General features: G+C 35.7%; 4 protein-coding genes across 13 annotated transcripts; 3 read left to right on the forward strand and 1 right to left on the reverse strand.

Annotated features, from left to right (window-relative positions):
* The first annotated feature begins 1,589 nt into the window (after positions 1-1,589).
* LOC7464018 (uncharacterized) lies at positions 1,590-2,754 on the forward strand. Its single transcript, XM_002313748.3, has one exon. It carries the CDS (start codon positions 1,914-1,916, stop codon positions 2,589-2,591), a length of 678 nt encoding a protein of 225 aa, XP_002313784.1. The 5' UTR covers positions 1,590-1,913; the 3' UTR covers positions 2,592-2,754.
* Positions 2,755-9,508: 6,754 nt separating this feature from the next.
* Positions 9,509-12,055, forward strand: LOC18102145 (AAA-ATPase At3g50940). Of its 2 annotated transcripts, none has more exons than XM_006379190.3 (2): positions 9,509-10,841; positions 11,253-12,055. In XM_006379190.3, exons 1-2 carry the CDS (start codon positions 9,789-9,791, stop codon positions 11,832-11,834), a joined length of 1,635 nt encoding a protein of 544 aa, XP_006379252.1. In that variant the 5' UTR covers positions 9,509-9,788; the 3' UTR covers positions 11,835-12,055. The 2 variants fall into 2 exon arrangements, with proteins under 2 accessions (XP_006379252.1, XP_006379253.1); XM_006379191.3 differs by having other exon boundaries at positions 9,515-10,841; positions 11,247-12,019.
* A 3,998-nt stretch (positions 12,056-16,053) lies between these two features.
* Positions 16,054-18,474, forward strand: LOC7456363 (AAA-ATPase At3g50940). Of its 2 annotated transcripts, none has more exons than XM_002313747.4 (2): positions 16,054-17,284; positions 17,699-18,474. In XM_002313747.4, the coding sequence occupies exons 1-2, from the start codon at positions 16,253-16,255 to the stop codon at positions 18,278-18,280; spliced, it is 1,614 nt and encodes a 537-aa protein (XP_002313783.2). In that variant the 5' UTR covers positions 16,054-16,252; the 3' UTR covers positions 18,281-18,474. The 2 variants fall into 2 exon arrangements, with proteins under 2 accessions (XP_002313783.2, XP_006379254.1); XM_006379192.3 differs by having other exon boundaries at positions 16,055-17,284; positions 17,693-18,474.
* Positions 18,475-19,038: 564 nt separating this feature from the next.
* LOC7456362 (bifunctional dihydrofolate reductase-thymidylate synthase 1) lies at positions 19,039-24,598 on the reverse strand. Of its 8 annotated transcripts, none has more exons than XM_052455956.1 (12): positions 24,332-24,598; positions 23,032-23,551; positions 22,563-22,962; positions 22,394-22,438; positions 22,138-22,203; positions 21,651-21,712; positions 21,474-21,551; positions 21,222-21,387; positions 21,021-21,144; positions 20,288-20,394; positions 19,953-20,179; positions 19,039-19,412 (listed from the first exon to the last, which is right to left on the reverse strand). In XM_052455956.1, the coding sequence occupies exons 2-11, from the start codon at positions 23,460-23,462 to the stop codon at positions 20,069-20,071; spliced, it is 1,590 nt and encodes a 529-aa protein (XP_052311916.1). In that variant the 5' UTR covers positions 23,463-23,551; positions 24,332-24,598; the 3' UTR covers positions 19,039-19,412; positions 19,953-20,068. The 8 variants fall into 8 exon arrangements, with proteins under 8 accessions (XP_052311916.1, XP_052311915.1, XP_024464675.2 ...); XM_052455955.1 differs by having other exon boundaries at positions 23,032-23,557; XM_024608907.2 differs by having other exon boundaries at positions 24,265-24,598.
* Positions 24,599-26,733: the final 2,135 nt, after the last annotated feature.

The following is a 26,733-nucleotide window of genomic DNA, read 5'->3' on the forward strand; positions in this document are numbered from 1 at the left end:
AATAGCTCGTAATATAAGCCGAAAAAGAAAAAAACCAGTCGGAATTTGATCTCAAAGTTTCGAGAGTCAGGCCTGTCTATTACAGGCAGTGGATTCAAGGAAGAAAGGTACTGCTTTAACTTGTTTCTAAAAGAAGGGGGGGGGGGGGGGGGAAAGAGGGTAAGAACCGTTGATGCCTCCTGAATCATTCAGGGTCTCGGATCAAACAACAACATGAAGAACACGAACAGTTCTGATTTTGACAGAGAAAGAGAGAGATTGAAGCTAACCCACAAGAAGATAACAAAGAGCCACGTGTTACCATAACGAATATGACGCGCAAGGATAAAGAAAGCTGGTCGTCCACTCTGTTGTGGGATCATTGGTGGGTCTTGTCTTGAAGAACAGGAGGATTCAGTAACGGAATGCCGGTTGAAGGTGAAGAAAGTTTATAAAATAATGGAAACAAGGAGAGAAAAGCAGCATTTTTTTTCTTAGTATGGAAGAAAGGGGCCTGCTTTCCCGATGATTTGTTACTGTAATTGCCATGTCCCAAACTTTTTACCTAACATTCTACGAAATAGTGTTATTACAGTGACAGTCAAGTCATCCTACAACAAGATTCAATCCACCAGATTACAAGATCTTTTTATCTATCATGTAAAAAGAACTTTTATGTTTATTTGTTTTGATTACAAGGGGATTCTTGTTCTACTTTTTTCTTTCAATTTTTCCAAGGAGCTTAATCTATTTCGGTTTTAGCTAACATGAAGATGATTTTAGTAAATAGCATAGTTATAAATTAAACCCAGTTGGACGTCATAGAATGATTAAGAAAATATACAATCTAGAATTTTATTGGAATTGAGTTTCAAATTAAATTGGTTTAATATTAATTCAATTAAGATTGATCATAACTCAAATTAATATGATGAAACTAGGTCTAAACTTTACCAAGTCAATATCAAGAAATTTTTAAAATAAAATGATATTATTTTTAATAAAAATAATAAATTAGAGTTGATTTGATAACCTATAGATTTACCCAACAACACAATAACTTGGATTTTTTTCGGACAAACCTTGAGCCAGATCTAATAAATGTAGTACTTGATGTAACATAACTGGATTGAGTGCAATGGGATTATTTCATGAGAAAGTTGGAACATAAACCTAGTCATGGAACAAGATTCTATCTTGTAATATTGCTGATGTATTCTAATATTCCATGAACATCATGATGCGCAGGTCAGTGTTGAATAACGAAACTGGTGAGTTCAATGTATGCCTGCTCTTCTAGTCGGTTCAGGGGATATTCTAAAAGAATGTGGGTATATTCGGCAGAATAATTTCCCACCAAAGTTGAAGAGAGTCTTCTACTAGTGTAAAATCTAAGCTTCAAGGGAGGTGGGAATAATAGGGCAAGATAAAAAGAAATAATAATGGTGTGGAAAAATCCCACAACTTGCACATTTCGAATAAAGCTAAAGATGGAATATAATACTTTTACCCAAAAAAATTACAAATTAAAAACATATAAAGAAAGATTGGATTTAAAAAAAAAAAAATGGATCACATATTCCACCATCTATAAATAGTCTACCTAAACAACCTAACGGTTTCAACAAGAACAGCGACATTTTCTAGTTGACAAGCACAGAGGGAGAAAAAAAAAGAAAAAACAGAGCTGCGCTCTGTTTCCCCTGTTTCTCTCCTTTGTATTGTTTTCTTTCTATCTGTTTCCATGCTCCTTGGCAACATAATACCTTCACTGTATACTATAGCTATGGTAGATTCAATATTGTCTCTACACAGAGAAATGGAAGCTACCGGCGCTTTGCTTGTTTACAACTTCTCTTTTGAGTGAAAACCCATAATCCTCCATCTTCTCTGCCACCTTGCTGTTGCTTTGAATTCTCAATTCCCATCTGTAAATGGATTCATTCAACATCACCAGCATCAAGATTGAGAAGGCGAAAGCGATCAAGAAGCATAGGAAGATTCGAAAGATTGCAAGTTTGTTCAGGTTAATAGAAATAGGTGTTGTTCTAGCTTTGATTTCCAGGTTTTCCATTCAACTCCCGGTTGCTGTCAAGAACTCTAGTGAGTATTTCAAGGACTTAACAGTAATCCTTGTAAGTCCTCGGTTTGTGTTCGTTCTTGGTAACATGATAGTCATCACTCTCTTTGCAAAGTCAGGCCAGTTTTCAGGTCAAGATTCTAATGGGAAGAATCCAAGCACTGATCTTTATGACGAGTTTGTAGAGAAGAGTGAAAAGAGTCAGGAAACTCATCAATATGAAGCTGAATGCAGAGAGAAACAGGTCACTTATGTTGAGTACAAAGTCACTGAGGATACTTCAACTTCTTTAGAACGAAAGAAATATCACAGGAGTGAATCAGAGAAACTGGAGAGGCCAGATAGTAGCCGGGAACTGAGGAGGTCAGCGACTGATAAATGCAGGAAAACCATTGATTCTGCTAAGGAATCGGAGAAAAGTTCATCTCCCAAGGATAAAATGAGCAACGATGAGTTTCGGAGCACGATCGAGGCTTTCATTGCCAGGCAAAAGAGGTTTCTAATAGACGAAGAGAACTCTTATATTTTATAGTAAAAACTGGGGTGTGAGAAAAATTCAAGTTCCTTTTTTCCCTTTTTTGTTTGCATATCCGTAAGACTATAGGTGTGTGTACATTGCTAAATCATAAACGCAGTGTAAATTTACCTGTAACCTCTTTTTTTGTGTGAATTACAATTTACAACTTTATGCTTTACATTTTCATGACTATATCAAGTAAAAGATCTTAGCAGAAAAAAGGATTAATTCTTGCAAATTTCCAGCGAAGTCAATTAGATGCCAATTCTGATTTCGAGATTGGATAGTCTATGCAGATAAGGAATTTCCTGAGGTCCAAGACTTTCTATGCTCTTAATGTAAGATAGATATGGCATAATAGTTTAGATTTACATTCTAAACTCTGACGAATATATGCTTTGATTCTACTGTTGCCTAGTTGGTCATGTCTTGAATTTTTCAACAAAGAGCATTGCCAAGGATAAAGCAAAGATAATAGAGCTGCTCTATTTTTTGACTGGTGACTGGTGAGGCCTTCCATGCACAACCCATATAATATAATAGCATCTTTATCTTTTCTCTCTCACAAGTCTAAAGCATAACCAAACTAGGAGAGAGTATAAATTCTGAAACAAGTAAATTCTGGTACAAGTAGTAGACATGTTGTGTGAGCTGGAATTCACTGAAAAATAACATCATCATGATTTATGACTCTTTCCCACTTGCAGCGTACTCGTTTCTTTTTATCAACAATGGAATTTGCTCGTGCACATTAGTACAAGATAATATGAGTACTTTCATTTGTCATCAGACAAAGTTTCTGAAAATCGATTTCTGGCTTCGAACAAAACCAACAGATTTTGCAGAGAAAATTTGTGTGGGTGATTGACATAAGTTTGCTTTTCATCTCATCCATGGAGTTTTATCTGAAAGGATTGGCATCTTATGACTGGGATCATCACTCTAGGCTTGTCCTGTCATATGATAAAAGCCCTTTGAAAAAATTATTCCTTGCATGCATGTCTTTACATTTCATCACTAGATTTTTCTTTTACTATCTATTCCATTCCTTTAAATCCTATTCCATATTTTCAAAGTGGCTTAGATCCATGTGAAAAGGGAGAGTGAAGAGCTGGGCATTTCTTTCAGCCTGCTTTGGCAGCCTAGAGATTCTGGACATTGCTAGTAATTAAAAAAAAAAAGATTTTGGCTATATCTTGCACTGTATCCATTAATGGAGAGCAAGTTGGTTTTTTAACTTCATCATTGGTAGCATAATCAAGCTCTTTGAACATTTGAATTATGAAAGTTGCAAGTCAGCTTAACCCAGTCATGAATCCACATAAGACTATAGAAGAGATTCAAAGATTGCAAAAAACAACAAATGTTCTTCGACAAACCAAGCTATTCCCACATGAAGTTGGAAACTATTTTGATAAAGCCAAAGTTAGGTTTATACCACAACCCTCCTCCTTTATCCGGGTTTGGGACCGGCTACTCTAACCTAAGATACACAGGCGGAAAAGTTACACTGCAGCAATATTAAGTTGAAATCATTTCCTGGAAGATCATTTAAAATGACAGATTTTAGATGCTCATCAGGACCATACATTTCAGGTGTTCCTGAATGATCATCCATGAAATGATTTCAACGTAATATTAAGGTCGCTGCCTAGCTTCTATGAGAAGATCAAGAATGACAAGGGAAGTGATTTTGGGCCATGTTTCATAACAGGAATGCTTGGAAATTTCTATGGAAGGCTGTTTCCTAACAATTTTTCTCATTCTATCTTCAATGGCGTTCACCGGTTAGCAATCCCTGAAGTTTTCCTTTCACAGCACCGTCATGATGACTTGTACTATTTCCAGATTGCTAAAAAAATTCCTCGAAAATAAGCAATGGTTTGTTCTTTATCGACTCCATTAAGTTTTTTTTTTTTTTTTTCCTGTGAAATGAAAGGAAAAGATTAAACCCTTCAAGTAAAGTTGAGAATTCCACTTTGATTGATTTATTTTGATTTTTCTAGAATATTTACTGTTAGAAAATTAGATGAAGCATGATATATGATTTATATAATTTTCTAATATTTATTTTAAAAAAAAAATGCTTGCTCCCTAAAAGGCTTGTGAATGAGAAAGGATCACCATTGAGCAAAGGGAATATTTATCTTTCCAAGACAACCCCCCCAGTATGTTAAAGCTTAATTTGTTGTTTTCGAGAATGATTTCATGGTGTCTCTGAATTCACGTTAAGAAGAAATGATCCCTGGAGGTCATATGGTCCTCACTGTGATTGGCAGTGATAGGAAAGCTAATTTTTCTGGCAACCAAGGACGTCCTCACCGGAAGGGAATTGACTTGGGTTGATCTCATATTTCTATTTTCCAGTATAATCTTGAACTGACATTTCTCTAAACTGACATATTCTCTAAATGATATTAAAAGAACTTTTATCCATTCAAATTTATCAGGAGTTGATCTGAATTCCCCCACTCCCCAATGCAGTATTAACACATTCCCCAAGTAATGTCAAAAGGTCTCTGATCAATTCGCTAGGGGTTAATCTCGAATTTCACACTCTCTAGTGCAGTCTTGTATTGAAATATTCTCCAGATGATGTCAATCACAAATTCCCCAGGGGTTGATCTCGAATCCCCCACTCTCCATTGTAATATCAGACCGATATATTCTCCAAGTGATGTCAAAAGGTCTTTTATCAATTTATCAGGAGTTGATCTTGGATCCCCATTCTCCAATGCAATCTCCAACTGGTATCACTCTCTAACAGGGGACTCTCATGTCTCATGTCTCATGTCATCATAGAGAGGTTATATATCTCTCACATACCACTGATTATTCTTTAGTGAGAGGCTTCCAAACCCCTACAACATCACAAAGAAAGGTACAAACCCCTCCAGGGCTACAGACCTCCCACTTTTCAGATCTTTTTTTAATTAAGGGCTTTCATGCCTCATTCCATCCTAGGAGGTCACATACCTTTCACACTAAGTGTGACTACTTTCTAAGAGATGAATTTGATTTTTCTAGTGCTATAAAACCACCCTCTATGGATTTGTCCTCTTTGTCTTTTATAAATTTTTTCAAGTATGGGTATCACTAGGGGTCATCTTATTTAGGTTCCTCTCAACCCTTTAGAAATCTTTTTTTTTAAGTATGGGTATTACTAGAGGTCACTCTTCTTAGATTCCTTTTAGCCCATTAGAAAATTTTAATTTGTTTTTATTTTTTTTAATATCAATACATTAAAATTATTAAAAAACAATAAAAAAACATTAATTTAATATTTTTTAAATAAAAAATATTTTTAAAACACACTCGAACATAATTTAAACGACAATGCCAAATAAAAAAACTCAAAACATTAATGAATTTTGTCTTCAGAATTCACTCTAGTCATTCAACAATATAACCATCTTAACTACAACGTTCTGTTCAAAGCAGCATAGCTATTTCTTGAACCCATAATTCCTCTGGATGCACAAAGACTTGAATTAGAAAAAAAAAACAAAATTGTTGAAAACAACGATGCAAATACTACAAAATCTTCCCCAGAAAAAAACAAGTCAAGCGACAGGAGGGGTCTCTGAATTGATGCAACAAATCACCAAAAAGAACAGGAGGCAGAAGAAGCCTAGCACCAATGCTTCTACATCAAGAGGAGCAGTAAGTCTTCCCTCCTTACCATCTACTGGTCAATTTCTTAATCTCAAGTAGTAATAGCTTGTTTGTTTTCATGTTTTAAAAATGTTTTTGAAAAAAAATTAAATTTTATTTATTTTTTTCTTTGCTTCAAATTAATATTTTTAGATTATTTTGATGCGTTGATATCAAAAATATTTAAAAAAATATATATATTATTTTAATACTTTTATGAGTGAAAAACACTTTGAAAAACAGTCATAACCATACTCCTAAATAGATCAGCTCTTTAACACTGTTGTAAAACCCAGAACAGCCTGTTCAATTGACTTGAAACCTAAACTAGTTTGGATTGAAAAAAAATATATATAAAGAAAAAAACCAAGTGGCTTGATCTAAAATTTTGGTTGACTAGCGATCCGAGATCAACTAACTTGTTGATTATTTTTTTATAGATTTTTTTAGTTAAAAAAAATTAGCAAACCTCAGTTAACTTGATGGTATATGACCCATGTGGGTCGGGTTTTATACCTTTGCTCTCTAGAACAGGAGGCTAGTCTCAAAGTTAAAGGTTGATGCCTTTTGTATAGCAGAAACACGGGTGAAGAAGGATATGCATTTTTCTATGATACATGGCAATTTCTCTTCATTGAATTTTGTTTACAACCACAACGAGAATCCGTTGGGTAGAATGTGGTTCCTATGAAAGAATACAGTAAATATCCAAATAATTGCTAAGCATGATCAGTATGTACACTGCCAGATTCTTCTACCAGATGGCTCCTCTTTATGAGATGCATCATTTGTATATGGTTCATTTAATGATTTTGTTAGAGAAGCTTTGATGAAAGAAAAATGGTCAGTATCAGCTCCACTTTAAATGGCTCTCCTTGGTTTGTTGCTGGAGATTCCAGCATGATCAGACAATCCACAGAAACAACAGGAAGTTCAGGTCATAGTTCCTCTGCTATGAACGATTTCGATCAGTGTCTTGATGATGGCGGACTAGATGATCATTCCTTCACTGGCCGCTTTCACTCTTGGTTTAATAAGAAACTAGCCAATACCATATTCAAAAAGCTGGATAGAGTGTTTTTCAATGATGCGTGGTTCTCTCATTTTTCAAGCAGCACAGTTGAATTCCTGAGTCCAGGAGTCTCGGACTCATCTTCTGAGAAGAAGGTTTCATTAATAAAGAAAGAAAAGAAAAGAAGTTTTTTTGCTCCCCCGCCCCCTTTTTGTGTTAAAATTTATGAGAATTTGCCGGAATCTGAAGATTGGAATAAATGCTGCAGTGACTTGGTTTTTTGTATTACTGTTTTAAAAAATAGATTTTGCAGCTAGATTTTTTTTCTGTTAAGTAATAGTAGCGACAACAAACTCTGATTGTTTTTGCTATTTTTCAGTATTTTCAGTTGAGTTATAAACCTTTAAATAGGTATTCTTTTATTTATGAAAGTATTATATTTTCTCTGCTTTAACTCTTCTATATAGGGGTGATCATTTTCGGTTTAGTTTTTATAAAAAAAAATAACCAAACTGAATTTTTTTTAAAAAAACCGAAACCGGTTCAAACCGGTTTGGCTCGGTTTTTTTCAGTTTGACTCGGTTTTTCGGTTTGGCTCGGTTTTTTTCTGGATTTTTTTGTTTGGGTTCAGTTCGGTTCAGTTTTTTTTTGTTTTAGGCTCATAAAACCGAAACCGAACCGAACCGGTCGGTTTTTTCAAATTTTAATTGGTTTAATCTGATTTTTTTCACGGTTCGGTTTTTTTGGTTATTTTTTTTTCCAGTTTTTCAGTTTTTTTGCTCACATCTACTTCTCTGTTAAGAATCCTTTCTATTTCTCTGCAATTAGCTATCTGTTTCAATTAATATAATTTCATGAGTGATATTAGAGCATTGATGATCAAGTGGTCACGGGTTCGAATCTCACTATCCTCATTTATTTGATAAAAATCAAGCACAAGTTAATGTGGACCTGTGCAAGTTTCAAGGCTAAATGACTTTCACTTGAGGAGGTATGTTAGAAAATAATATAAATCATATCTTGAAACCTCACCTAATTCTCTAATTAATTGTTTTCTAATGACTCATTTATTGCTTAAATTGCTCTTCTTAAACCGTCTTTCAACCAAATAAATAAATGAAAACAGCTTTCGAAATTAATTGAATATATTTTTCTTGAAAAAAATATATGATGGAGAATGGTTTTTTTAGTGGCAAGGAGAAGATTAGTTCTCTAAGTTTATTATATTTGAATTTTATTTTGTAGATTCAAAGCAGAACATGAACCGTGCTAGAAATCTAAATCGAGTAAAACAGGATCATAATCCAGTACTTGTCTTTAAATCAAACACATTCTGTCATTTTAGAATGTCTAAATCAAAATTAAAAAATTTCTCATAATGTTGTTAGTCAATAAAGTAATAAAGCAGCATAATCCCTTAATGATCATGGGCCATTTGATCATGATATATATATATATCATATTATTTTACTTACATATTAGTTAGGGTTGAAATAATATTTTTTTTAAAATTTAAATTTTTTTTATATTTTTATATTATTTTATAATTTAAATATCAAAAATAATTTTAAAAAACAACCGCCGGATACTCTCAGCCACCCTCTTAATTTAAGAGTGTCTTGACGTTTGTTGTGAATTCTGAGACTATTCATAGTCATCCGCCAATGACTTTTGTATCAAAATACTATATTTTCTTTGTCAGTTTGCTTCAGTCTCTATAATTCTATTTCTCTGTAATTTCTGTGGATCCCTTTGCATCGACCAATCTCTGTAAATAGCCATCGGGCTTGAAAGGGACCCCATCAGAAGAGACACTAGCAAGTTTGCAAGAAACTTCGTACCAGCAATGAATCAAGAACCAAAACCCTAACTCCACACTCAACAACAGAACATGAAAAACACCATTCAGTCGTGCAGCTTGTCCATTCCCCATCAACAAGTGAGAATTAGAGCGTGTTGTTCACTCACAATGTGCAATAGTGAGCATAGAATACCTAATTCCTTGACGACTTGAGTCAGTACGCTAAGTCATTGGCATGCGTAGGGGGCAGAGCAAGAAAAAGTCTTCTTGGTGGGGCTAAAGTATTCGACGAAAGTTGCAGTTGTTTTCGTATAGTATTTCTATACTTGTTTTTTTTTTTTTATTATTGGAATGTTTATTTATATAATTGATTGATTTATTTCAATAATTGAAACATGAGTGAAATCCTAATCCCTAATTCTATATGGATTATTAAATCATTTCTAAAAATCCAAATTATGATGTTGATCACAAAATGAAAAGCATAAAAGTTTTCATGGCTATCAAACAAATGTTCTTCGGTACACAGCATCAATCATGCATAAGGAGTCTACCACCAAAAACACCGTCATTCACTCGTCACTCTTTCCACTGCACTTCGCAAACACCATTCCTCCTCTCAGATTTTGCATTATAATAAACAGAGAGTCTCCTCGATAGCATTTGCCAGAGGATCTGAAAGCAACAAACTAAACACCAAAAATCCTCCAACACTAGAAACGCTAAGAGCCCTTCAAGCCCACAAATGTTTTGGAGGCCAAAAACCATGTTTCCCAGCAGTTCAGCCACCCAAATGCCCTCCGCTAAGACTATGATCTCTGCAGCAGCCTCAGCTGCTGCCACAATTGTGCTCTTCCGCTCCATTGTTAAGGAGTATCTTCCTTATGAGTTCCAAAGATACATCTTGTACAAGCTCAAAACCTTGATCAACTCTTTTTCTTTGGAGTTCACTTTAGTTATTGAAGAATATGACAACCTTAACCAAAACAATCTCTTCAAAGCCGCAGAGCTCTATCTTGAGTCCATAATTCCTCCGGATGCAAAGAAACTCAAGATCTCACTGATCAAGAAAGAGAGTAATTTCTCACTCTCTTTAGATAGAAACCAAGAAATCGTTGATACCTTTAATGGGGTTACTCTGAAATGGAAGTACATCTCAAAACATGGGCCAACAAAATATATACCAAGCCCTAATAATTTTAATTCTATACCAAAAAATGAGGATAAGTTCTTTGAGTTGAGTTTTCACAAGAAGCATAGGGATATGGTTATTGATGTTTATTTAAAGCACGTGATTAAAAAATCAAAAGAAACGAAAGAGGAGAAGAAGAGTTTGAAGCTTTTCACGCTAACCCCTGACAGGATGTCGGGGAGGAGAGGGGATGTGTGGCAGTCAGTGAATCTTCATCATCCTGCTACATTCGATACGTTAGCAATGGATATGGAAGGGAAGAGGGTGATCATGGAGGATCTTGAGAGGTTTGTGAAGAGAAGGGAGTTCTATAGGAGGGTAGGCAAGGCATGGAAACGTGGGTACTTACTGTTTGGTCCACCAGGGACTGGAAAGTCGAGCTTGATTGCTGCAATAGCTAACTATCTTAAGTTCGATATTTATGATCTGGAATTGACTGATCTTAAGACCAATTCTGAGCTTAGAAATTTGTTGATCTCAACTGAGAATAAGTCCGTACTTGTGGTGGAGGACATCGACTGTTCCATTGAATTACAGGATAGGCTTGCACAAGCCAGAGCAATGATGCCTTCTCGACATAATCCAGCATATAACCAAGTAAACCAGGTAATTATTCCTCTCGATTTTATTTTGCGTTCAGAAACTATATTTTAGTCCTGAGGAGGACTTGATAAAATCCATATTATGATGAGATTACTTGGTATACTGATGAAACATCGTTGACCTTGCCCTTCTTCCAAGTCAAGAATGGCATGGTATTACTGGTTCACACTTTCTTTCCAGACTATGACTGGTTGGATACAGAAGTTTGTGTGATATGGAGTAATGTCCCAGGCAATGAGTTATATACCAGATATTCTCTTCAAGTAAACAATTTCCATGCATGACTAAGGTCGTCCCCATACGGGGATCTGATATATAGATGACAATAATCAAAACACAAAAGCTTTTATTGCTATTTTAATGAAGCTTGCAGCGTTTCTCATTCTTGACAGACATAATTTTGTATAGTATCAGGTGACCCTATCAGGATTGCTTAACTTTGTGGATGGATTATGGTCAAGCTGTGGGGACGAACGAATCATAATTTTCACTACCAATCACAAAGAAAGACTTGATCCTGCTTTGTTGCGACCTGGTCGTATGGATATGCACATTCTCATGTCCTACTGCACTCCATGTGGATTCAAATTGCTGGCCTCCAACTACCTTGGGTTTACAGAGCACCCACTTTTCCCTTGCGTCGAAGCGCTAATAGAGAAAGCAAGGGTTACTCCTGCAGAAGTAGGTGAGCAACTGCTGAGATACGAGGAGCCAGAGAGTGCTTTAACAGGTCTTATTGAGTTCCTTGAGGATAAGAGCGAAAGATTGAAGAGAGAGGACGGAAACAAAGATAGCAATGGAGAATCAGGAACAGCAGAGGGAAAACTTGCACAAGAGCTTGACGGGAACAATGGTGAAGTAGTGAAAAAAGAGATTGACGAGAGTACTGGTGAAGTTGTGAAAAAAGAGGAAGGTGCACAAGAACCAGATGGTGAAAATGGTGAAATTGTGAAAGAGGAGGGTAGGAATAGGGGAGCAATGGTAAAGATCCAGTAATTTAATGTGCTTGCTAATAAGGACTTGTTATCGTCCTAGGAACATGGAGTTATTTTAGGTTTCGATTTCATTTCTGTTTGCTTTGATTACGCACTACTGCTTCCCTGAAACAGCTTCTTGGGACCTTTCCCATCAGAAGATTCTCTGTCATTTTTAGATGTTGATTTGATGGTTTTGACAGAAAATTTAAATGTTAACAGATAACAAAGCTATTCTGAAAACTTCGTTGATTTTATTGACAAACATAAATCTTATTTAAACAACTCTTTTGAAACAACAAAAGCAAATAAACAGCAGCAAAATCTGCTGTTGTTTGTTACATAACAGAAAAGAAGATTATGACAAATCCTAACAAACTTCGAAAACTTCAATTCAGAATGAGTTTTATTTGACACTATACTCTTTTCACCTTTCACATCAGCAGCTTCTGAGATACTAATTCAATACTCCTCTTTGGCTATGGAGCTCCAGAATCCAAGCCTTTGTCTGAAAAATTCATACTTAGCTTTAGGAAGTGCCTCGGTCAAATGTCAGCATTTTGATTCTCTATGTTGCAATAAATAGCTGAATTTCACCTTCTCTTTGCACTTCTCTTAGGAAATACAACTACACTTTCAACTTGAAGTATCTTGTTTCGCCATGAAACACTGGATTTTTTGCAATTGAAATTGCAGCTTGATTGTCTACAAGTATCTGAATGCTTTCCTTTTGTTCCATTTGCATATTAGTCATCAATTTTCTAATCTAGAGAGCTTGATTCTCGACAGCAATAGCAACTATATATTCTGCTTTTGCCATGGATTAACCAATGAAATCTTGTTTTTTTAGAATTCCATGAGAAAATAGCAGAATCGAAGCTAAAACAATAACCTAAAGTACTCATGTCATCAACACAACTGACCCAATCATTGTGAGAATAACCATGGAGTGTGAAGTTTTTAACTTGACAAAACCTCAAACCATAGTCAATTGTTCCATCAATGTATCTAACAATTCTTTTTGCTGCTTGAAAATAAATTTCACTTGCACAATGCATATATCTTGGAAGTACACTGGTAGTATGGTCTTGTTGAGTGAGATACATCAAACAACCTATTAAGGTTTTGTAAAGCTTTTCATTAATCTTTGCAGCTCCATCTTCTTTGCAAAATTTCTCATTTTGATTCATTAGTGTTGTTGTTGGTCTGCACTCTTCCATGTTAAACTTCTTTAGAATCTCTTTGGCATATTTATGCTAACATATGAAGATTTCATTATGCTTTTGTTTAACTTCCATATCGAGGGAGAATGACATCTTTTCTATATCAGTCATCTCAAAAACATCTTTCATTTCCCTTTTAAACATATCAATAAGCTTCATGTTACTTCCTGTCACAAGTAAATCATCTATATAAAAAGAAACTACAAGTAATTCATCATTGACCTTCCTAAGATAGATTGTGAATTCACTTAGACTTTTTGTAAAGCCTAAGTTTAACAAATGTGCATCAATCTTGTTGTACCAAGCCCTTGATGTTTGCTTTAAATCATATAGCCTTTTTCAGTAGATATACTTTCTCCTATTCTCATTGAACAACAAAACCTTTAGGCTACTCCACTAAAATTTTCACCTCCAAATATTCATGTAAGAAGGCAGATTTGATGTATAATCCAACAATTTTGAGCAGCAAAAGAAAGTAACATTCTTATGGTATCAAGTCTAGCGACTGGAGCAAAAGTCTCAGAGAAATTCACCCAAACATCTAAGCATATCCTTTGACTACAAGTCTTGCTTTGTGTTTGTTTAAACCCATTTGACTCCTATGGCTTTTTTATATGCAGGTCTGTTCACTAGCATCCAAGTTTGATTTTTTTTCAATCATCATAAGTTCTTCCTTCATTGCAGCCATCTAATGTTGATCTGCAACTGCTTTTTCATATCCTGCAAGCTCAATTATTGCAACATTGCAACTCTAATAAATGTTAGAGAGTGATCGAGTTTTTGTAACAAGTTCATTATCAATGTCAGCATTCTCCTCTTGGATTTCAAGCTTCTTATCATTCTACTAGCTCCAGCTTTCTGACTCAAAGAATTGGATGTTCATGCTAACAATTACTTTGTTGTCTTGTGGAAGATAAATCTTGTAGGCTTCTGAAATTGAATTGTAACCTACAAAGATCTTAGATTTTGTTTTTTTATCAAGTTTGTCTCTCTTAACCTATGAAATATAAGAGAAACAAAGGCAACCAAAAGTGTTTAAATTCTGCAACTTTGTTTTATAACCCTACCACGCTTCAAATGAAGTTTTTTGTTGGAGAGCTTTTGTAGGCAATATGTTCAATACGAAAACTGCTATGTTTGCAGCCTCAGCCCATAAATTCTTTGGCAGCCCTTTTTCAATGATGCGTGGTTCTCTCATTTTTCAAGCAGCCCAGTTGAATACCTTAGTCCAGGAGTCTCGGAGTCATCGAGAAGAAGGTTTCATTAATTAAGAAAGAAAAGAAGTTTTTCTGACAACCCCCCCCCCTTTTTTTTTACTCTCTAATTAATTGTTTTCTAATGACTCATTTATTGCCTAAATTGCTCTTCTTAAACCGTCTTTCAACCACATAAATAAATGAAAACAGCTTTCGAAATTAATTGAATATATTTTTCTTGAAAAAAATATATATATATATGATGGAGAAGGTTTTTTTTAGTGGGAAGGAGAAGATTAGGTCTCTAATTTTATTATATTTGAATTTTATTTTGTAGATTCAAAGCAGAACCTGAATCATGCTAGAAATCTAAATCGAGTAAAACAGGATCTTAATCCAGGACTTGTCTTTAAATCAAACACATTCTGTCATTTTAGAATGTCTAAATCAAAAATTAAAAATTTTCTCATAATGTTGTTAGTCAATAAAGTAATAAAGTAATAAAGTAGCAATTCCTTAATCATCATGGGCCAACTGATGATGGTATATATCTTATTTTACTGAGATGTTAGTTTGGAAATATGATTAAAATCATGTTTTTTAAAACTTTAATTTTTTTATTTAAAATTATTTTTTTATTTTTTTATATTTTTTTGTTGTTTGGATATTAAAAATAATTTTAAAAAATAAAAATATATTATTTTAATAAATTTTTAGATAAAAAACAGTTCAAAAACAAGGAATCTCAATCACACGTTGGTTGTGAATTCACTGAGACTATTCATAGTCATCTGCCAGTGACTTTTGTATCAAAATACTATATTTTCTTTGTCAGTTTGCTTCAGTCTCTATATTTCTATTTCTCTGCAATTTCTGTGGATCACTTTGCATTGACCAATGCTTCTTTTACGCTTTCTTCACTAAATAGCCATGGGGCTTGAAAGGGACCCCGTCAGAAGAGACACTAGCAAGTTTGCAAGAAACTTCGTACCAGCAATGAATCAAGAACCAAAACCCTAACTCCACACTCGACAACAGAACATGAAAAACACCATTCAGTCGTGCAGCTTGTCCATGGAAAACCAAGGCTGAATTTCATGCAGCTTGTCCATGGAAAACCAAGGCTAAATCTTCTGTATCTGTTGAAATCCCTGTTGATCGACCCCCATCAACAAGTGAGAATTAGAGCGTGTTGTTCACTCACAATGTGCAATAGTGAGCATAGAATACCAAAGTCCTCGACGACCTGAGTCAGTACGCAAAGTCGTTGGCAAGAGCAGGGGGCAGAGCAAGAAAAAGTCTTCTTGGTAGGGCTAAAGTATTCGACGAAAGTTGCAGTTGTTTTCGTATAGTATTTCTATACTTGTTTTTTTTTTAATTGTTGGAATGTTTATTTATATAATTGATTTATTTATTTCAATAATTGAATAATGAGTAAAATCCTAATCCCTAATTCTATATGGAAATTAAACCATTTATAAATATCCAAGATGTTGATCACAAAATGAAAAGCAAAAAGGTTTTCATGGCTATCAGACAAATGTTCTTCGGTACACAGGATCAATCATGTATAAAGACTAGTATGTTTTGAAACTTGGTTATAATTGTTTTTTAAAATATTTTTTATTTAAAAATATATTAAAATAATAATTATTTTATTTTTTAAAAATTATTTTTAATATCAATATATTAAAATAATTTAAAAATACTAAAACATTATTAATTTAAAAAAATAAAAAAAATTCCAAGTTTTTTCAAAAACATTTTTAAAATCGTTCATGCACGAGGGAGTCTACCACCAAAAACACCGTCATTACACCGTCATTCACTTGTGTCACTCTTTCCACTGTTCTTCTCAAACACCATTCCTACTCTCAGATTTTGCATTATAATAAATAGAGAGTCTCTTCGATAGCATTTGCCAAAGGATCTGAAAGCAACAAACTAAACACCAAAAATCCTCCAACACTAGAAACGCTAAGAGCCCTTCAAGCCCACAAATCTTTTGGAGGCCTAAAACCATGTTTCCCAGCAGTTCAGCCACCCAAATCCCCTCCGCTAAGACTATGATCTCTGCAGCAGCCTCAGCTGCTGCCACAATTGTGCTCTTCCGCTCCCTTGTTAAGGAGCATCTTCCTTATGAGTTCCAAAGCTACATCTTCTACAAACTCAAAACCTTGATCAACTCATTTTCTTCGGAGTTCACTTTAGTTATTGAAGAATATGACAACCTTAACCACAACAATCTCTTCAAAGCCGCAGAGCTCTATCTTGAGCCCATAATTCCTCCGGATGCAAAGAAACTCAAGATCTCACTGACCAAGAAAGAGAGTAAGTTCTCATTCTCTTTAGATAGAAACCAAGAAATTGTTGATACCTTTAATGGGATTACACTGAAATGGAAGTTCATCTCAAAACAAGTGCCAATAAAATACATTCCAAGCCCAGATAATTTTAATTCTATGCCAAAATCTGAGGATAAGTTCTTTGAGTTGAGTTTTCACAAGAAGCATAAGGATGTGGTTATTGATGTTTATTTAAAGCACGTGATTGAAAAATCAAAAGAAACGAAAGAGGAGAAGAAGAGTTTGAAGCTTTTCTCGCTGAGGCATGACAGGATGTCGGGAAGGAGAGGGGATGTCTGGCAGTCAGTGAATCTTCATCATCCTGCTACATTCGATACGTTAGCAATGGATATGGAAGGGAAGAGGGTGATCATGGAGGATCTTGAGAGGTTTGTGAAGAGAAGGGAGTTCTATAGGAGGGTAGGCAAGGCATGGAAACGTGGGTACTTACTGTTTGGTCCACCAGGGACTGGAAAGTCGAGCTTGATTGCTGCAATAGCTAACTATCTTAAGTTTGATATTTATGATCTGGAATTGACTGATCTTAGGACCAATTCTGAGCTTAGAAATTTGTTGATCTCAACTGAGAATAAGTCCGTACTTGTGGTGGAGGACATCGACTGTTCCATTGAATTACAGGATAGGCTTGCACAAGCCAGAGCAATGATGCCTTCTCGACATCATCCACCATATAACCAAGCAAACCAGGTAATTATTCCTCTCGATTTTATTTTGCGTTCAGAAACTATATTTTAGTACTGAAGAGGATTTGATAAAATCCATATCATGATGAGATTACATGGTATACTAATGAAACATCGTTGACCATTTCCTTCTTCCAAGTCAAGAATGGCATGGTATTAGATTACTGGTTCACACTTTCTTTCCAGCCTATGACTAGTTGGATACAGGAGTTTGTGTGAAATGGAGTAATGTCTCAGGCAATGAGTTATATAGCAGATATTCTCTTCAAGTAAACAATTTCCATGCATGACTAAAGGTCTCCATACGGGGATCTGATATATAGATGGCAATAATCAAAACACAAAAGCTTTTATTGCTATTTTAATGAAGCTTGCAGCGTTTCTCATTCTTGACAGACATAATTATGTACAGTATCAGGTGACCCTATCAGGCTTGCTTAACTTTGTGGATGGATTATGGTCAAGCTGTGGGGATGAACGAATCATAATATTCACTACCAATCACAAAGAAAGACTTGATCCTGCTTTGTTGCGACCTGGTCGTATGGATGTGCACATTCACATGTCCTACTGCACTCCATGTGGATTCAAATTGCTGGCCTCCAACTACCTTGGGTTTACAGAGCACCCACTTTTCCCCTGTGTCGAAGCGCTGATAGAGAAAGCAAGGGTTACTCCTGCAGAAGTAGGTGAGCAACTGTTGAGATACGAGGAGCCAGAGAGTGCTATAACGGGTCTTATTGAGTTCCTTGAGGATAAGAGCGAAAGATTGAAGAGAGAGGACGGAAACAAAGATAGCAATGGAGAATCAGGAACATCAGAGGGAAAACTTGCACAAGAGCTTGACGGGAACAATGGTGAAGTAGTGAAAAAAGAGATTGACGAGAGTACTGGTGAAGTTGTGAAAAAAGAGGAAGGTGCACAAGAACCAGATGGTGAAAATGGTGATATTGTGAAAGAGGAGGGTAGGAATAGGGGAGCAATGGTAAAGATCCAGTAATTTAATGTGCTTGCTAATAAGGACTTGTTATCGTCCTAGGAACATGGAGTTATTTTAGTTTTCGATTTCTTTTCTGTTTGCTTCGATTACGCACTACCGCTTCCCTGAAAACAGCTTCTTGGGACTTTTCCCATCAGAAGATTCTGTCATTTTTAGATGTTGATTAATCAAACAATTACCCGATGATTAACCTAGTTTCAAGCTTAGTTTTACTAGTAACCAAAATTTGGACAGCATGGAGCAAGAGCAAACATGGACAGGATCATAGTCCATCACGTCCTGAAACCCTAATCCAAAATCCTCAATTGCTGCCATGCTCATCCTCCTTCAAAGCAAGCTTTAAAACAGAGTCTAAATTTGTAGTCGTTATTTCCTTAAACAACACAACATGTTTTAACGGACGCATTTAAATAGGCCTCCTAGATGGAACAGGGCGACACGTGTGCCAGTAAAATTGCTCCTAAACTTGTTCCTAGGTTTTAAGAATCTGACAATCTTGTCCTAACATGATCTCAGATAAGAATGTCTTCTTTCATGACTTGCTGTAGTAAAATACATTACTCTGTACCTTTACTATCGGATCTCGTTAGAATCATGCTGCTTCTAGTTTTGCTCTAATTGGAAATCTTTAAATTTTATTCCGTTAATTCTTGATATTGATAAAAACCAAGAGTCAAGTTTCATTCAAACTAATCAATTTAACTAACAATTTTTACATATATTACAAGTAAAAATGCAGTAGGGAGTAGAACCAGCAATAAGTTCAGGAATATTTACTTTCATAATCTTTTCTTTACTCCCAATAATTCGGGACTTAACACCAAATTCACCAATAGCAAAGCACTGCAAAGGAAAATAGGTGTCCAAATTCCAATCCACTTCAAAAACCAAAAACAAAAGCACGGTCGAGTATTGTTGCGGTTAAGTGATGGATCCATGAAAAAGAAAACAAGAACACTTGTTAAGAGAAAAAAAAAATACAGATCCTAAATCACCTTGGAACCACGACTAGGAGTGGAACTAAAGGATTCTCACTATGTAAGCATTAGCTTGAAGTATATCCCAAACTACCACATTTTTATTTGACTTTCATTTCACACTCTATAGCATGATGAGCCTCCCACATCGGTGCCTGAAACATTACAAAGAAACCAAAGCTTCAGATCCAAGAATTTGTTGATAATTTTGCGGTATAAATATTATTATGAGTTTCCCCAAGCACTAATCAAGAACCATAAATCCTTAATCTAAAGGATAGTACACGGTTCAAACTTCAATCTTCCAGGAAAAAAAAAGAACTAAAAATTCACCTAATAGTTTAGTGTCTAGAATAATGCCCTTGTGGAGGTTGCTACTGTTCTTTCCTTCACCAGCCCTCCAGAGATCCTCAAAGGCCCTAAATCACTAGGCGGCCAACTCTTTCAGGTGCACCATTTACTGTTTTCACACCACCCATGAGGCATACCAGCCTTACCAAGAGGTTCTACTAAATGATACCAAGTTACATGACTATATCATCAAGCAAGAGGCAACCAGCAGAGAAACTCTACGTGGCAGGTATGCCAGGCATGGACTGTTATAGATCATAGACACAAACCACATATCTATATTGATTGGCATACAGAACTTAGCTAAGGCAAAGCAAAGTTCAGCATATAAAAAGCATTCATACCTTTAAAAGGAGAAAGAGAGGAAAATTGCAACATATATGTTCTTGCCACAAAACTATGAGCATATATTGCCGAGGGATCAGAGTCTCTAAATTCACTTAATCTTTAATGGAGCTCTCTATACTGCCATTTTCATTTCAATTTTCTGGTGAGGATCATAGCCTATGAGTTCAAAATCAGCCGCCACAAAAGAATCGATGTCTTTCTTCTCAGAATTGATCTTCAAAATCTGCATGAAGTAGGTAACAGAACGTAATAAAATAGCATAGATAATGGAAGAAAACATGTAGCAAAATAATTTGAGATGAATTAGCACAAGTTCTGCTATTATACTTACAGGGAAAGGCTTTGGCAGTTTATGAAGCTGCTCCTGCAGAGGCCTGATATGAGTATGATAAACATGAGCATCACCAATCACATGAATGAAATCGCCTGGAACGAGATCTGCACATGACATGAGTAAAGACATACAGATTCTGAAGACAAGCAATTGCAATGCTAGAGAGATTAAAACTATTATAAGAATAATCTATTTTTCTAGAGCAGACCGGTATAATGGTAAAAGTCTAGTGCTTGAAACCACAAAATTTCCCATCCTGATAACAGCAACTATGCGCAAACCCCCCCCCCCCCCCCCCCCCCTCCCAAAAAAAAAACACAAAATATCCCCCTTTAATGTGACTATAACTGAGTCCTTCAGATCTTTCCATCAAGGTATGCAAGTTCGCTAATATCATTGTTATAAAAAATCTCTTTCATCAATTTGAATTTGCAAAGGTCCAAAAAGTGGTGTCCTTAACAGTGAACAATAATATGCCACCAGATCCATCAGCAGAGGTCTCCTTTTGTCCATTAAATCATCAGTTCACTGAACGTTTCCATGTGTTATCAACCAAACTAACAATTTAAAGACCAGTAAATCAAATGTCATGGGTCTATTGACTTTTGTGGGTGTCAGTTCACTCATATCACCCTTTCAAATGCCTGAACATGCACATCTAGAACATTAAACACCCTAGCAATTCAACGAGCATGATTTGTAAATTAACGGTATGATTGCAAAGACATACCACAGACATGAGCAATGATGTGTGTCAAGAGAGCATAAGATGCAATGCTGAAGGGCACACCAAGGCCCATGTCAGCAGAACGCTGGTACATTTGGCATGACAATTCTCCATTGGCTACATAGAACTGAAAAATAAAATATCTGGATTAATTGTCAATAAAGGAAATGATTTAGAAAGTAGAAACACAACATTAATGCAAACCTGAACAAACATATGGCAAGGTGGAAGCACCATCAATTTGAGATCAGTAGGATTCCAAGCTGAGAGTACAATCCCACGATCATTTGGATTATTCCTGATCTTGTCAATAACATCTAACAATTGATCGAATCCTTGGCCAGTGTAGTCGGCATGCATATCAGTATACCTAAAAAACGTGTAGCATGTATGCAACACAATTAGCCTGATACTCTTTCTTGTATGATCCACAGCTAAAAAGGAAATTCCACGAACCTAGCACCAAAGTGTCTCCACTGGAACCCATAGAAAGGTCCCAAGTCACCCTCCTCTCTGTCCTTTAACCCAACACTGCTATTACAATTAAAAATATCATTTAAAAACTGCATATATGAGCAGTGGTTAAAATATAAAAATAAAGAGAAATAAAGGAAACTAAAAGCTAATATGTGCCTGTCAAGATAATCTCTGGATGCATTGCCATCCCATATGTGAATACCCTTTTCCTGAAGGACCTGCTCATGGTAGCAACATTTAGAAATGGGTTTCATACAGCTATATTCTGTCATCTACAACTAACATTAGAGGAAGTCTTCAAGGACTATTATAGAGACTTCATGCAAATACAGTGACTTTCATATGATACACAACAGTATTTGACGGTCAGCTGGACGCTGTAGCAGAAACAAATAATACATGCTAAATAGCAAATCTTGCAACCCTGAGATTCCTACATGCAGCTAAATAATCATAAATATCATACTCTAAAGCAAGATGGGAAGAATAATGTATCAGTCACTTTGCAGCGCCAATCACATGGTAAAGTTTCTAAAACAACTGGTGACCAATAAAAACTGATACCTCCCATCCAATCCCATCAAAACATAGAAGACTGATAGGAAGAAATGGAAAATAAAGCATACAACTAAGATATGATTACCTTGGCATTTGTTGAACCACTGATGAACCACAAGAGCTCTTCAACAACACCTCGCCAAAATACTTTCTAAAAACAAATTGAAACAGTTTGTGTCAACTAATAAATGCAATAAATAAATGGTTCTTTTTCTTTTTAAGGTGACCTCATGGTGAAGCATGAGTGAATCCAGATTAGTGAGAAAGAAAGAAGGAAATGGATACATAAGAACTAATTTGGTTACAGAAATAATAACATGTACTAATGAAAATAAGCGTGCCTTTGTTGTAAGAAACGGAAAAGTTTTGCGCAGATTGAACCGCATCTGTGGATCAAATGGAATAAATTGATCGATTAGCAATCATAATTAACTAAAAAAATTGTAATTGCATGGACTCATACTTTAAGAAGCAAAGACGGAAATGTAAGCAATCAAGGGTTGATGTTACCTGGCAACCAAATTTTGATAAAGTACCAGTTCCTGCCCTGCCATCCTTCAAATTGCCATCAGTGATGATGTCTTGAACCAGTCTGAGATACAAATACTCCTCGTGTCTCTCAAAAACCATCTTGGGAAGGAACGAGAACTTTTTTACCTCAAACTTACTGTTTTCTGAATTACCATCAGAGCTCACACCATTATTTTGACTATGGGACTCGATTGCAGAACTCCTCACTCGAACATAAGTTGTAAAGCAATATCGTATGTCATTTTCCATCTTGGGAAAAGAAGAGCACCAAGGCTGAAATACAGAGGTATCAATTGCAGGGATAAAAGTATCACAGTCAAAATCCGTCTCAATTTCTGTAATGTGGATAGCATCACATCCAGGCGCATTCAAAGATTCCCTGCATTAAAACATGATCAATACAAGAAAAAATCATCCATAAACTAATCCAACTTTTCAGAGCACAAACCTTAATATCTGACCACCTCCAATAACAAACACTTTCTCGATCGACAGAAAATAAGGAGACGCAGCCAACAACTCCAAGGCTGAACCCATGCTTCCACAAATCACAACATTCTCAGCAGTAGCAATATCAAAACTTCCAGAACGAGTCAAAACAACATTAAGCCGACCAGGAAAAGGCCTATGCTCAAGCGGAATACTTTCCCAGGTCTTCCTTCCCATTATAACCGCATTCTTCTTCCCAAGATCCGACGTGGTTAAGGTCACATCCTTAAAAAACTTAACATCCGAAGGCAATTTCCATGGTTGCTTCCCATCTTTCCCGATACCCATGTCCTTAGTGGCAGCCACGACCACTTGGTAAGTCCTTCGAGGATCAGGCTGCTGCGTATTCGCATTTCCATTGGAAAGGTTTGCCATAGAATCCCCAAACATGGTCGAATAAAAATCACACGAAAATCTCAAAAAAGAACGCCTCTTAACCTGCACTGCACGCTCAACTTTTTTTGGTTGAGCTGTAAACCCTGAAACTGGCAAATAACACGTTCACTTCAATACATCCAAATTAATTAATTCAATAAATAATCCCTAGATGATAAAGGAATTTAATAGATAATCCGTAAATAATATATTACAAATCAAAATCACTAACAGTAAACTTCACAATTTTTACCTAAACAGTTAAAATTTGGAAATCTATAACAAAAACCAAAAATATTAAGTCTGAAATGCTATACTTAAAAAACAAATAATACGACCTCTTCGATCTATCAAAAACAATTAATGATCCAGAAACATACACTGGAAGGTAAAATAAAGAACAGTAAATTTCACAGTTTTTACGCATATTACCAGTTAATAAAATTCACTAGAAATCTAAAACAATATGTCAATTTTGGGTACAATTTCTTGTGCTTAATTTTTATGAAATAGAATAGGAGTGGTGAGATTTCAACTCATGACCGCCTAGTTACAAAACTCTGATAACATGTTAAAAGGAAAAAATTGCATGTCAAAAAAACCATATCAGCTTAAAAACTTGAAGCCTAAAATATGATTTATATAATTCTATATCAAAATAAACTAAACTAAACTAACTAAAACAAGACAAAATAAAATCCATAACGCTAACAACAGATTAAAAAAATAATAAAAAATAGTTAAAATTACAGGGGAATTGAAAAAAGAAGAGAGAACAGAGAAACGTGCAATATACGCAGATAAGATAGAATGCAACATTTTGAGTAAGTGAGTAGCTGATCTCAGAGTGAATCAGAGAAGCCTTGATAGCTTGAAACCCTAACTTTCTTTCACTTCTCAGTAACAGAATAGCAAAAACATTGAGAAAATCAGGGATTTGGTGAGAATGAGAGTGGCTTTTGTTGGTGTTAGAGTGAAGATGAGTGAAACAGATGGCGAGAGAGAGAGGATGCGGGTGAAACAAGGAGCTAAAAAAACCGCTTGCTTCTAGCTTTTGATTTCTCTGCTCTCTCTCTCTCTCTCTCTGTTTCTCTTTCGTTTTCAATGGGGGGAGGGAGAAAAAAGAAAGAAAATCCAAAAGCACGGTAGACGCGGGGTACCGCCAAAGTGAAAGAAAATATAAGCGCGCGCGTGCGTGGGCATCTGTCGATGTAATTTCTGTTTTTTCTTTTTTCTTTTCTTTTTCTGTTAAGAGTGGAACGAAATGGGCTCCATTCCTCTTATATTTACATAGCAATTTTTTGGGATAAGTACATAGGTGTCCCTTATTTATTACGGTTTGAGCATTTATACCCCTCGTCGATTGATTGAATTAGTTTTCAATGTGATTCTTCCGTCTAAAATAGTTAACAGATCCGTTAAAATTATCATTGTAATTTTCACGTTCACTGTTTAAAATAACTCGAGAAAATTTATACGTTCTGTTACTTTATGTTATTTTATTGATAATAAATTTCTCTTTAATGAGGGTTTAAATAGCCCGTTCCTTCTGTTACTTTATTTGTTTCAGAATACTGCATCGCGGTAAAATGAGAATGAAAAGAGAGAGTACAAAAGACCTAATTTATGGGCCGTGAAGCTAGGTTGCTACTTTTGCTATGCCTGAAATGGCAGGAAATTCATAAAGGAAGTAATTACGTAATGACACTTGTCAATGCCACATTGTACCATTCTCAAATGAATTCTGACCTTACACTTGCCAATAATCCACGAGGGTTGTCACTTGTCAATAGCTTTTTTTGATAAACTCCATAATCATGGATCAAATACAAGGTGTTCCTTCAACGTTACGGGTGGAAGGTGAAATCTCAGCCGTTGACGTCAGTATCGTGAGATTTGTGGTATGTGATGTATGTTGTGATTTTCGAGAATCTTTCCGGACGCAAATCTATCCTTGCTATATCAGGAAATGTTGAGAATGTTTGCGTAGTGGGATGCAATAGTTGATTGGAACGTGTACCACAGCTATTGATCTAAAAAGAGGAGAAAAATCAATTGATCCTCGTAATATTTTTCTTGTCCTCGAATTTTATTTTGTTAAGAACCCATCCACAGGCAACGAAGAAATTCTCTAAAATAATAGATTCTGGGATGCGAAATGCATTCACGATTTCGAAAATGGTAATATCAATTTCAATTTCTCAAAAAAATAAATTAAACAAGTTTATCTACTCAACCTGTGACTCGATTCTTATATCGAGTTGGTCTCGGGTCGGATTTATACTATCCTTACAAAGTTAACATGATCTGAAAGTATGGATACAAGATTCATAGATCTGAGCTCAAAACAGGGGGCCATGGCATTGTCAGGATCATAATCCAGAGATGCATGTTGCAACTAGCACTAGCTTGCTCGGAGTCGATGTTAGTTTCTGTTACGAGTGGATGGTTGTTCAGTGGCTGTCAAGGTCATGCACAGAGAAGCCAGGACCACTAGGAAAGTGCTTTCTCTTGGCCATCTTTTCTTTCCTTCTCATTGGGCTAAATTATTCGTTTTCACGAGTAAGGGGAGAAAAGTGGGTGTGGTGAAGACAATTCACGCGGGGAAGTTGATATGTTTAGTGAAGTGATTGATGGATTAAGCATCTAATCAATTCAATTGATTAAGCATCAAATTAACTTTCCCTCGCATTGAAGAAAGTAAGCATATTTGCTCCCTGTCTATTTACTGGCGAGAATTTCTTCCCCGTGGCCTTGGGGCGGGGCCATGGCAATGGCACCCCGAAAGTCTCTTTTTTTTAATTTAAAGTTTGACCCTTACATTTAAAGATGATCTCCTGGTAAGCAGTTATTTGGTTCCTTCAAAAATAATTTATATTTCCCTGTGATCCTTCCATGCTTTAGCATATTTTCAGGTCTATCCTTGTACTTTTATATGACCCCCCTTCGGTGGGCCTTTTTCCCTAGGAACCGCCATTCACAACACTCCAGCTCTCCTTGAAGGGAAATAACAAAGGATAGCAAAAACATACAGTGACCACAGAGGGAGTTACATTCGAGCCTTTGTCGTTGGAAACATTCAAATAAAGGCATCCACTCCTCTTTTCTATACTCTATAGGCAAACAAAAATAGATAAAAACATTTTAAAAATATTAACTCGAATTAACTTGAATTAATCTAATATATATATATATATATATATATTTATTAAATAACAAACTATAAGCCTAAATATAAATTCAGTGTTTTTACAACCTCCAGTCCATTCATGTCTATTACAGGCCT

Source organism: Populus trichocarpa, chromosome 9 (assembly GCF_000002775.5).
Source record: "Populus trichocarpa isolate Nisqually-1 chromosome 9, P.trichocarpa_v4.1, whole genome shotgun sequence".
Classification (NCBI taxonomy): Eukaryota; Viridiplantae; Streptophyta; class Magnoliopsida; order Malpighiales; family Salicaceae; genus Populus; species Populus trichocarpa.